The 12,323-nt window shown below is 37.9% G+C and overlaps 1 protein-coding gene across 1 annotated transcript in view; it reads right to left on the bottom strand.

Annotated features, from left to right (window-relative positions):
- The window catches only part of LOC141096911 (uncharacterized), a 150,684-nt gene that overhangs the window by 111,589 nt on the left and 26,772 nt on the right, over nucleotides 1-12,323 (bottom strand). The window contains exons 6-13 of the mRNA XM_073583821.1: nucleotides 11,928-12,091; nucleotides 11,434-11,568; nucleotides 6,297-6,482; nucleotides 4,886-5,157; nucleotides 3,992-4,143; nucleotides 3,693-3,902; nucleotides 2,535-2,768; nucleotides 1,167-1,294 (exon numbers count right to left, since the gene is read on the bottom strand). Of these exons, the coding sequence (XP_073439922.1) occupies nucleotides 1,167-1,294; nucleotides 2,535-2,768; nucleotides 3,693-3,902; nucleotides 3,992-4,143; nucleotides 4,886-5,157; nucleotides 6,297-6,482; nucleotides 11,434-11,568; nucleotides 11,928-12,091 (1,481 nt within the window). The remainder of the gene's footprint in view (nucleotides 1-1,166; nucleotides 1,295-2,534; nucleotides 2,769-3,692; nucleotides 3,903-3,991; nucleotides 4,144-4,885; nucleotides 5,158-6,296; nucleotides 6,483-11,433; nucleotides 11,569-11,927; nucleotides 12,092-12,323) is intronic.

Raw genomic sequence — 12,323 nt, 5'->3', positions numbered from 1 at the left:
AGCTAAGTTACTGCAATGCCCTGCACATGGGGTAAGAGACATACCAAATCAGAAGAACTATATTACATTTCTATTTGGAGGTATTTGCTAATATTATTACTACACCTACTATATATTAGGATGGGATGTTAGAGATTGGAATACCCCTTTAAGTGTAAGAAAATTTTACATAATGTGAACCCGAAAACAATGTCTGCCTGAATGTTCATACAGTGCAAGTAACTTTCTTATGTGCATACTTAAAGGGGTGCTCCCGCTGTTTGATTGCTTACCATTGGAAGCAAACCTCTCCACCTTTCCAAATAGATCTATATTCTCACATCAAGGATATCAGGAAATTTGAATACTGGGTGGCCCTTAATGACAGTACTGTAGAGAGATTTAATCTTGTTTGGTTTCCTTGGGATTCTTTTTGGGCCATGTTAAGTATATGACCTCTATGAGATGGCTATAACTAGGTCATAACATTCCACAACATTCTCCCTTCCCTTTTATCTGAGTCTGTGTGTTTGTCTGTTTGTAAGATTTTACTCTTTATATACTGGAAAATGTTTAACTATTACTATAGTATAAGATTGGTTGTTAACCTATAACTGATAGTGAAAAATCTAAAATGGCTAATTATTTTTTCTTTTCCTGTAAAATTTGAATAAAAAAAAATTACAATTTAAAGGGGTGCTCCATTTTCACCAAAGGTTGTATTCAAAGTTATACAATATTTCAATATAGTTTCTGTATCAATCTCTCATGGTTTTCTCTGGTGCATATACTGTAACTGTAAGTAGTCGTCTGCATGTGGGTCCATCATGTGACTGTGGACACAAATTTATAAAGTGGAAATAAGCAACGCAGGATAGTTTTGAATAACAGCATTTTGGCAACCTTGAGGAGTTGATATATATTAGAAAATTGACAAACTTAACAAAGCTTGACTATTGAATACCACTGTAAGTACCCAATGGTATTTGCTAAAGTTGCCGTTCTCTCGCCACTATGGTAATGCTGCATGGTCCTGTGGTATAGGTATTGTACTTTGCTATCACAGTTGGTTATATTAATGGTTGTGAATTGGTTATCTCTTACTGTCTTTTGTATATTTCCTAAGAAAAAAATATTACTAATTGTAACACAATTAATAAATAATATTAATAAGAAGAGAAACTGACCACATCCTCAGGCTTGGCACCTTCTGTTCCCCATGCATGAACAGCTCCATCATACCCAGCTGCAATTGGAATAAATTTAGTCGCTGCAGCAGATCCACATACACACAGTGGTAATAGGAGCAGGGCCACTGTTCAGAAACAAGAAAGAAACGTGTATATTATCAATGGATAATGTTAAATGATTTTTCAAATTGACATTTTATATTGGGGAATTTTAATAGAAAGTATAAAAACAGCATACGGTTTAGACATAAGGTAGTCTAATTGTTGCTGAAAATTTTTTGAGCATGTTCTTTTGTTTAGTATTCTGTTGTAGATCTTTTATATACATGGAGGCAATTGCCTTGCTGATTTTGGGAGGTATTGAATTTTCCATTTCATAAATTAACTTTTAGCAAAGCATGGCAACAGTCTAGCCATGATGCCTTGTAAAAACGAAATTAAGCAGTAAGATATATAGTAATTGACTGCAAAAAATGGTGCAACCGCATTAATTAATTTGCCATGTTCTCTAGTATAATTAACATGTGTAATGCTCTATGGGACAACTATAGAGGAACTCTGATTTCTTCAGACTAGGATTGATACAGAAACATTTTGGATTTATGGGAATTCAGACTCTCTTTTGACTGATTACACCCTTGGTGACATGTTATGTATATATATGTAGTCGATGTACTCCTTGCACAATATGTGCTGACTGTGTCATGGAGCTGATGCCCTAATACAACTATCACTACTGGAGCAAGCGCTAATCCCAACAGTTTACCTCTTTAGACTATATTCATATTGCATTTTTCACACCTCAGTGGCCTCTTCTGAAGCCCAGGTACAGCTATTGATTTTAATGAATCACTTTGTGCTCTGTCTGGTTGCTGTTTCGGAAGTGTCTGCCTTCTTGAGTTGTGAACAAAAGTGTGGTTGAAAGCAGTTTTGTGTCCGCTTCAAGAAGGCAGACAATTTTGAAAGAAGGCCAGACACAAAATGACTCCATCTGCCTCATTAAAGTCAATGTCTTCACATCAAACCTCTGACAGAGCCAAAGATGTTTGGTGAAAACACAATATAAACATGGTCTCAGATGCCATAGTCAATAGCAATAGCATCTAAGCAGTTAGACAAAGAGGGCACCTCGGAGACCCCATCATCCCCTAGGATACACAGTGCTTGTAAGGTGTCGTGGTAGCCAAGTACCTAATGATGGTCCAAGGGTAGCATCTACAGCCTGTCTAATAGAACACTGACCATTCAATGCACTGCGATACAGAATACTACTTTGCTGTTGACTTTCTCATTATTCTCACATCCTATCAACTAATCAGTTATCTTACGAAATAACTAGTGGTGGTTTAAGGACTGATTACTTACACAGAAGAGCTAAAAATCCCAGAACCATAAGGCCAATTGCTGCAGGACCAAGGGACACATTCTTGCCTGACAGTTTTGAAGCATCACAAGATCTAGCAGCGTTACATTCACAGACTTGTATAACAATAGGAAATGGGTTTGGACAAGACAGATCATTTTTGTCCGTAACATATACTGTTACAGTAAAATTGCGAGCTCCAACAGATGATCCTACAACCAAAATCACTGCCGTGTCTGAAATAGGAAAACATTAGATTTTTTTTTTTTACATATATAAACCTGTATAGATATGACTGTTGTTAGGTTACTATAAAAGGTATTACATTAATATTAATATTTATATATGTAATAGGTTTATGCATGACTTTTTTTTTGTTTTACTATGGGCCTATTAGGTAGTTGCTACCTACCTGCATGTTGTTGGTCTCTGCCTGCACAGAGCGGTCACAGACCACTCCTGCTGGCAAGTCAGCAGTTTTCGCTGACGCCACAGCGACAGAGCAGTGGCTTCTCTTCCACTCTGCTTTGTTTGCGTTAGTCAAGCCCCATCAACAGAGCAGCCTGGAAGAGAAAGAGCTGCTCTGTCAATGTCAGGAGTGGTTGATGACTGCTCTGTGCTGGTGCTGGGTAGAGCAGGTAGTTAATAAATACTTGCCTGTTAGTTTTTAGGCCCTTATTAAAATAAAAGTCCAGGATAACCCACTTGATGAAATAATTAAGATACAAATGTATAACAGTTGACATATCTATCTATGTATTTATCTTTCTATTTATCACATATCCTCCCTAACATCAAAAATATTACAATGGGCAGCATGAATCAGGCACCGGCTCTGTTATTGCATTCTTGAATATTTTCCCTGAATTGCTGCATTTACAAAATGTTAGGGACTATGCATCTCTGATGACTACTCCGAGGCACACACATAGCATTTCAGAATAAAAAATACACAGCTGCAATAATGAACCCAGTTTCTGATTCATGCTGCCCATTGTTCGGGCAGCATGAATGAGAAGATGGGTTTCCTTTAACAATGAAATATATAATACAGAGGATGACATCTAAAATCAGTATCAAACAAGATCACGAAGAATACAGAGAAGACAAGATGTAGTCTTTTTACATTTTATTACTTGTGTTACTTGTCTAATAGTTACCGTTAAGTGGTAGGACATTCCAATCAGAATTTTGCCCAACTGTTATCTTTAAAGGGGCATTCAATGGGTCTTGTACTGCTCTAATAACAACTTCCTTCCTATCCAAACATGCCACTCGGGGTTCTTGTGTAATCACAGGACAAACTTGATTTGTGTTTGTATTAATCATTCCTACTGCAACAGTTCCGTTTGATACTAAAGTAGGATCGTCTGCACAAACATAAACAAAAGGAAAACAAGTGATGATGTGTGCTTTTACAAATACCAATGATAGTAATAAGAAGCAGATATTGCCTTACCAGTGTTTTCAGCAAAGATTGTAGCAGTGAAATTTGGACTATTTCCACTGTTATCCTTTGCAACATTTTCAATCATTTGATAAGTCATCTTGATTTCACCAGTTCTGGAATCTATTATAAACCATTTGCTGGATTCTTTGTCCAATGAATACCTATTGAGATTGAACAGTAGTAAAAATGCTACAGAGTAAACTTGTCAAATTAATAGGAAACTGTCCATAGTAAATTGAGTTCTCTAAAGATATAGGCCCTCTCTGTACCACTCTCTAGAGGTCCAAAGCAAGTGACTTCCTACATTCCCTTACAACAGGGGTGGGGAACCTCAGGCCCCAGGGCCATTTACGGCCCTCGATGACCTTTTATCAGGCCCCCGAGCAGATTCTCAGGGACCGCATTCTTGGGCAGGGAGTTGTATTTTGAGTGCCACAATCTCATTAATTTCTTCTTGCTCTGTTACTATACACACGCAGTGTTCACTACTGAACATTGAAGGGCATGCAATGAAAGATTAAGTCATAAAACCAGTGCCAGAGTCAGGATGTACTTTGTGGGCGGAGTTTGTACGGCCCCCGAAGGATGGTATAAATATCCAAATGGCCCTTGGCAGAAAAAAAGATTCCCCACCCCTGCCTTACAATAATATTTGCCTATTTCAATACCTGCCAATTTATAATAAGGTAATAAAGGTGTTGGGGATGTGACTGTGGCACTTCAACTGCATGTTGTTGACAGGAGAGCTGCACAGTCTGGGAGGAAGACTGTACTAAAGACTGTAAAGGAAAAGGAGCTGTAAGCAAAATAATGTCCCCAATAAATAATGTCCCCAAAACATTTATCATAATAAGCATGAAGAGGCCAATCCCTTTAATACTTCTCATGATAATTGTAACTTACACAACATTTGTGGCTGGTCCTCCAGTGTCTAAATCCACAGCTACCATTTTGGCCAATACATATTGTAATAAGGCTTCTCTTGATAATCCTGGTGGAATCGTTACAAAACGGTTGGCGGGAATAAAGGCAGGTCCTTCCATCACATTTTGTACTTGAACATTTATGCTGGACACTTTTGCTTGGTATTGAGACATGACTGAATAGTGGAAAGCTGCCCGGTTGGTTACAAGGATAGCTAGACTGGCGGACTGCATTGCTTCATAATCCAATGCCTGCAGACACAAAAGATGGAAATAAAATCTGGAATAAGAAAAATGACCAAATATTGTATATGTATGACATATTTCTGTTAATATTTTAAGTGCAAAGTGTTTAAATCCTAGAATGAAAATCAACTTGTACATTTGTACCATAGGTAATTATAATTTTTAGCTATTTAACTAATGCTGCCTTTTAGTGCCAAGAAAGGGTAAGGCTGTGCTGACACGTTGCGTTTTTTTTCGCGTTTTTCCTGCGGATTTACCAAAAAATCCGCTCAAAAAATGCCTAAAGAAGCTTCCCATTCATTTTAATGCATTTTGCACTTTGTGCATATTGATGCGTTTTTTACCGCGAAAAAAATGCTTTGCGGTAAAAAACGCAGCATGCTCATTAATTTTGCGGTAAATTCCGCATTTCTGGCTATTTTCTGTGTGTCTGGGGATGCTCCAGAAAAAATCGCGGCAAAAACGCTCAAAAATCGCAGCAAAAACGCGCGGAAAAAAAACGCACGTTTTCTGGGAAGAAGTCCGGTTTTCATGCAGAAATTTTCTGCATACGTGTGCACATAGCCTAATACTTCTATTCTATACTTCTAGATATGAGAAAGTAGAGAAATCTAGAGGTCAGGTCTGCCACTTTATTGACATGGGTATTTTATTTAAATATACTAATCTATGCAAATTGTCCGCTCCCCAGAAAACCTCGTTTTTGTTCCTCCTGTCCATGCTTCACACAACAGACATATGTTCATCCCCCATGCTCTGCGACTCTCTAACCCAACCAGTTGAACTTTTCCCTAACTTCAAAGCAACCTGAAAACCAATGTCTTCAGAAAATCTTCTGACCTACACAACAATAACCGTGCTGCCACTACACTGCTATATGAGCAGGTGCTACCTCCACCTACTGTCTCCTTCCAACTCTGAGTTGCACCTAGTTTTTGTGACTTGTCCAAACTTTTACTCATGATTTTCAGTATGAAAGCTTTGATGAATCGGGCACAGCTTTGTTCACATCTTCAAAGAGTATTTTGACATGTCATGAAGTTCATAGTTATACTTTAATGTCTAAAGTGATGTCACCTGAGGTGTCTGTAACCAATGCAACCATTTCATATCACTGTACAAATATATATACACAAAACATTTACCTTGACTACTTTTAAGACACCGATGTTTGTCTGAGCATCTGTTTCAATAGCGAACCATCCCCCTTCATTGCCTGATATTATTTCGAACATTGCTATCCAATTATCAGAGAACATTTCATCCAAATCAAAAACTTGCATCCTTAGGTCTGAAAAACCAACCATATTTTCCTTGATTTGAACTGAGTACTGAAAAATGAAAAAGCAAAAAGAAATGTTCAATGGATGCAGTATAAATCTGATTTTCATAATAAATTTTTATATTGGCTTGTTATCTAAAGACAAACAGCAGAAACTATTCTCCAGAGTTTGCATGGTGTATTTGTTTCCATTAATTACCTCAATAGTGTTTGATCAAGCCCCTGTTTGTAAAACTACTGCAGTGCCTCTGTTACGATGCTATGTTTTGCTTGGTTTAATATTGATTTTTGTTTTATCCGTCAATGCTTTATCGTAAACCAATTTCTAACCTTGTTGGTTAACAACGCAGCTCTCTTTATGGGAGGCGAGTCCTGCACGGGTTCTTGCCATATAGTAGCAAAGGGAATAAGGTCACCCAGGACTGGGCTCCCATTCTCCATGGAACCCATAGCTGCAGCAATACGGAGGATACAATATATAGTTATATATTATTTACCTTAGCAGTAAATAATATAAATCTTGTGAAAACTGCAATTTTCTTTTATATTTTAGGATACTGTTACAAGACCATAACTCTATCTATCTATCTAATCTATCTATCTGTCGCTCAACTTTTAAAAGGTGGTAAAAATGACCTGGCAATATGATTCTTCAGGCCAACTCGTATTTTTTTTATTCTAGTGGTTAAACATTTCTGAAATTTGTAAAAAAGAATGTTGGTTTATGTTACTAATTTCTAAGTCTTGTAACTTTTATTTTTCTGTTGATAGACCTGTGTGAAGACTTTTTTTATTTATATATTTATTTATTTTAACCCCTTTCTGCCATGTGACGTACTATCCCATCCACGTGCCCTGGGACTTAATACCTAGGGACGGGATAGTACGTCACAGCGATCAGCGGTGCTGATCGCGGCTGGGTGTCAGCTGATTATCACAGCTGACACCAGACACAATGTGTCAGGGGCGGTCACGGACTGCCCCCGACACGTTAACCTCTTGCACACCGCGATCAAACACGGGGTTAAAGGGAAGCATTGGCAGGGAGGGGGCTCCCTCCGTGCTTCCCTGAGCCCCCCACAGCAGCGCAATGTGCAGCGCTGCTGCGGGGGCTCCTTCCCTGCAGGTCCCCGGATCCAAGATGGCGACGGGGACCTGCAGGGAGCTGGCTTCCTCAGTGCCTGCAAAGCGCAGGCACGAGGAAGCCTTGTGCAGTGCCTGTGACAGATTGCTGATCTGTCACAGCAATCTGTGATATGACAGATCAGCGATCTGTCATATGACAGTTATGTCCCCCCTGGGACAATGTAATAAAGTTAAAAAAAAAAAAAAGTAAATAATTTTAAAAAAATCGCTAAATAAATTAAAAAAAAATATTCCCTAATAAATTCATTTTTTGGAAATAAAAAAAATAAATAAAAGTACACATATTTGGTATCGCCGTGTTCGTAACGACCCACCCTATAAAACTGTCCCATTAGTTAACCCCTTTAGCAAACCCCTCAAAAAATAAAAATAAAAAACAAAGCAAAAAATAATGATTTATTATCATACCACCGAACAAAAAGTGCAATAACGCGCGATCAAAAAGCGGCATATAAATATCCATGGTACCGCTGAAAAAGTAATCTTGTCTCGCAAAAAATGAGCTGTGATACAGCATCATCAGCAAAAAAATAAAAAAGTTATAGCTCGCAGAATAAAGCGATGCAAAAATAATAATTTTTTTATATAAAATTGTTTTCATTGCATAAAAGCGCCAAAACATAAAAAAAGACCTAAATTAGGTATCGCTGTAACCGTACTGACCCGAAGAATAAAACCGCTTTATCAATTTTACCGCACGCGGAACGGTGTAAACGCACCCCTAAAAAGAAATTCATGAAACGCTGGTTTTTGTTCATTCTGCGTCCCAAAAATCGGAATAAAAAGCGATCAAAAGATGTCACATGCCCGAAAATGATACCAATAAAAACGTCAACTCGTCCCGCAAAAAATAAGACCTCACATGACTTGGTGGGTCAAAATATGGAAAAATTATAGCTCTCAATATGTGGTGATGCAAAAACTATTTTTACAATAAAAAGCGTCTTTTAGCGTGCGACTACTGCCAAATATAAAAACCACCATAAATAGTAAATCAAACCCCCCGTTGTCAACCCCTTAGTTAGGGAAAAATAATAAAATTTAAAAAATGTATTTATTTCCATTTTCCCATTAGGGATAGGGTTAGGGCTAGAGTTAGGGCTGAGATTAGGCTTAGGGGTGTGTTGGGGTTAGGGTTGGAGTTAGAATTGGGGGGTTTCCACTGTTTGGGCACATCAGGTGCTCTCCAAATGCAACATGGCGTCTGATCTCAATTCCAGCCAATTCTGTGTTGAAAAAGTCAAATGGTGCTCCTTCCCTTCCAAGCTCTGCCATGCGCCCAAACAGTGTTTTACCCCCACATATGGGGTATCATCCTACTCAGGACAAATTGCAAAACTTTTGGGGTCCAATATCTCCTGTTACCCTTAGGAAAATAAAAAATTGGGGGCAAAAATATCATTTTTGTGGAAAAAAATGATTTTTTTATTTTCACGCCCGGGTGTTATAAACTTCTGTGAAGCACTTGGTGGTTCAAAGTGCTCACCACACATCGAGATAAGTTTCGTGGGGGGTCTAGTTTCCAAAATGGGGTCAATTGTGGGGAGTTTCAATAGTTTAGGTACATCAGGGGCTCTCCAAACACACATGACACCCACAGACCATTCCATCAAAGTCTGCATTCCAAAACGTCACTACTTCCCTTCCGAGCCCCGACGTGTGCCCATACAGTAGTTTTCTCCCACATATGAGGTAGAAGCGTACTCAGGACAAATTGGACAACAACGTTTGGGGTCCAATTTCTCCTGGTACCCTTGGGAAAATGAAAAAAATGGTTGTGGAAAAAATACGATTTTTTTATTTTCATGCCCGGGCGTTATAAACTTCTGTGAAGCACTGGGGGGTTCAAAGTGCTCACCACACATCTAGACAAGTTCCTTGGGGGGTCTAGTTTCCAAAATGGTATCATTTGTGGGGGGTTTCCACTGTTTTGGTACATCAGGGGCTTTCCAAACGCGACATGGTGTCCAATCTCAATTCCAGCCAAAAACGTCAAATGGCGATGCTTCCCTTCCGAGCTCTGCCATGCGCCGAAATAGTCGTTTACACCCACATATGGAGTATCAGCGTACTCAGGACAAATTGCACAATAACTTTTAGGGTCCTGTTGCCCTTGGAAAAGTAAGAGTTGAGGGTAAAAAGATCATTTTTGTGGAAAAAATATGATTTTTTATTTGTACGGCTGTACATTATAAACTTCTGTGAAGCCCTTGGGGGTTTAAAGTTCTCATCACATATCTAGATAAGTTCCTTGGGGGGGGTCTAGTTTCCAAAATGGGGTTACTTGTGGGGTTTTTTCACTGTTTAGGTACATCAGGGGCTCTCCAAATGTGACATGGCGTCCGATCTGAATTCCAGCCAATTTTGCAATGAAAAAGTCAAACGGCGCTCCTTCCCTTCTGAGCTCTGCCATGCGCCGAAACAGTGGTTACCCCCCACATATCAGGTATTCGCGTACTCAGGACAAATTGCACAATAACTTTTGCAGTCCAATTTCTCCTTTTACCTTTGGTAAAATAAAAAAAATTGAACCTGAAGTATTTTTTTTGTGAAAAAAAGTTAAATGTTCATTTTTTTTTAAATATTCAAAAGATTCCTGTGAAGCACCTGAAGGGTTAATGAACTTCTTGAATGTGGTTTTGAGCACCTTAAGGGGTGCAGTTTTTAGAATGGTGTCACTTTTGGGTATTTTCTATCATATAGACCCCTCAAAGTGGCTTCAAATGTGATGTGGTCCGTAAAAATAAAATGGTGTTGCAAAAATGAGAAATCGCTGGTCAACTTTTAACCCTTATAACTTCCTGCAAAAAAAAACTTTGGTTCCAAAATTGTGCTAATGTAAAGTAAACATGTGGGAAATGTTACTTATTAAGTTTTTTGTGTGCCGTATCTCTGTGATTTAAGGGCATAAAAATTCAAAGTTGGAAAATTGCAAAATATTCAAAATTTTTGCCAAATTTCCATTTTTTTCACAAATAAACGCAAGTTATTTGAATGAAATTTTACCACTATCATGAAGTACAATATGTCACGAGAAAACATTGTCAGAATCACCAGGATCCATGGAAGCGTTTCAGAGCTATTGCCTCATAAAGGTACAGTGGTCAGAATGGTAAAAATTGGCCCGGTCATGAACGTGCAAACCACCCTGGGGGTTACCTTTTTTCGACTACTTACACTTTTGTACCGTAGAATTTAGTGAATTTAACAATCTTATGAGCCCAGCCACAGGAGCATGAGAATAGCGGTGCAGGAACCTTCAGCAGGACATTGGCTTACCACCATTGTGAGTATTTGGTGCTCACTGAGAAGTAATGATGTCCTTGGAACATGATTCTCCAGGTCAATATAAGTTTGATACCATACGTATATAGATTCTTATTATAACAGCCTTTTAAAAAATTCTCATTCTAGTAAAGTAGAAAATTAGAGTGTGTCACAATTTTCAAAGACCCATACATTTTTTATTTTTCCATTAATGAAACTGTGTGAGGGCACATCGTAATTGCAGGACCAGTAGACAAAGACGTTCTAGGACACTGTAGATGCAATAGTTTTGTTTTTTTTTACGAATCTGATTTTTTTTTTTACAGATAACCCTTTAATCTACTTTCAAGCTGCATCACAAAATGATTCAGAGAATAAGAAATCATTTAATATCACACTTTGGGAGTGCATCTTGGGATATAGTAATTCTTGATTAATGTACATATGTAATTGCAATTTAATACAATTTTAATAGGTACTTTGAAAGTATTGATGGCGATTTTATTTTCTTCATGTTGACTATATTGCCTTCTAATTTTAACATGGCATTGACATGTTACATTAATAAAATAGTGCTGTGTACTCACTGAATCACGCTCAAGATAAGGGAAGTTGTCATTCACATCTAACACTTTGATGTCAGCACCACATTGTCCAGACAGTCCTCCAGCACCTCCATTCAAGTCTGAAGCGGCAATTACAAGGCTATAGCCATTTACCAACTAAAATACAAAATAAAGCCTGAATAAGTCCTACACGGATTGTGCATTGCAGATATGCTTGTACGGTACTTCCTTATAGAAAGCATTAGGGTTTTTATATTGAGTTGAGTCAGGAGTAGGACCACTAAATAGAGCAAATGGACCAAAATGTAACAACATCCCAGCAATAATCACCACTCTCTTGGGTCATCCTAAATATTTCAAATTGAAATAAAGAATTATTAAAAGTAATTTTCAGAATCTATATTTGTGTCACAGAGATGTGAACATTTTCTTCTTGCTCTACTTATATCCCGTTTACTTATAACATTAATTTTTAATATTAATTTCCTTTAACATCTAAGAATTCTAAAACATACCTCTCTGTCCAGATTAGCCATGGTGAAGACTTGGCCAGTATTTTTATTCATAATAAACATGGAAGATTCACTAGGATTCTGTGATATTATTCTGTAGGCAATTTGAGAATTGATGGTATTTGGTTCATCTGCATCAGTGGCAAAGATTGTCATCACTAGAGTATCTAAAATACACAAGTGTAAAAATCAAGATGAATGTATGAGCTTCATTTCTCTTTGAAGAGTGATTGAATATCTATCTAGTGTCACATTGGGTGAGTCTTGCCTGTTTGAGTCTGCTGTGTTTTCATCAATACATCACTTTTGTGAAAGTGTCAGGCAACCAACCAACAAACTTCATTAATATGGATTAACCGCTCATATCTAACTATATGCAAGGAGAGAAACTGGATGTCT

The sequence above is a fragment of the Dendrobates tinctorius genome, unplaced genomic scaffold (genome assembly GCF_039654945.1).
Source record: "Dendrobates tinctorius isolate UK_male_01 unplaced genomic scaffold, ASM3965494v1 ptg000081l, whole genome shotgun sequence".
Lineage (NCBI taxonomy): Eukaryota > Metazoa > Chordata > Amphibia > Anura > Dendrobatidae > Dendrobates > Dendrobates tinctorius.
The sequence above is the reverse complement of the archived record's forward strand: the minus strand, read 5'-3'. Positions and strand labels throughout refer to the sequence as shown.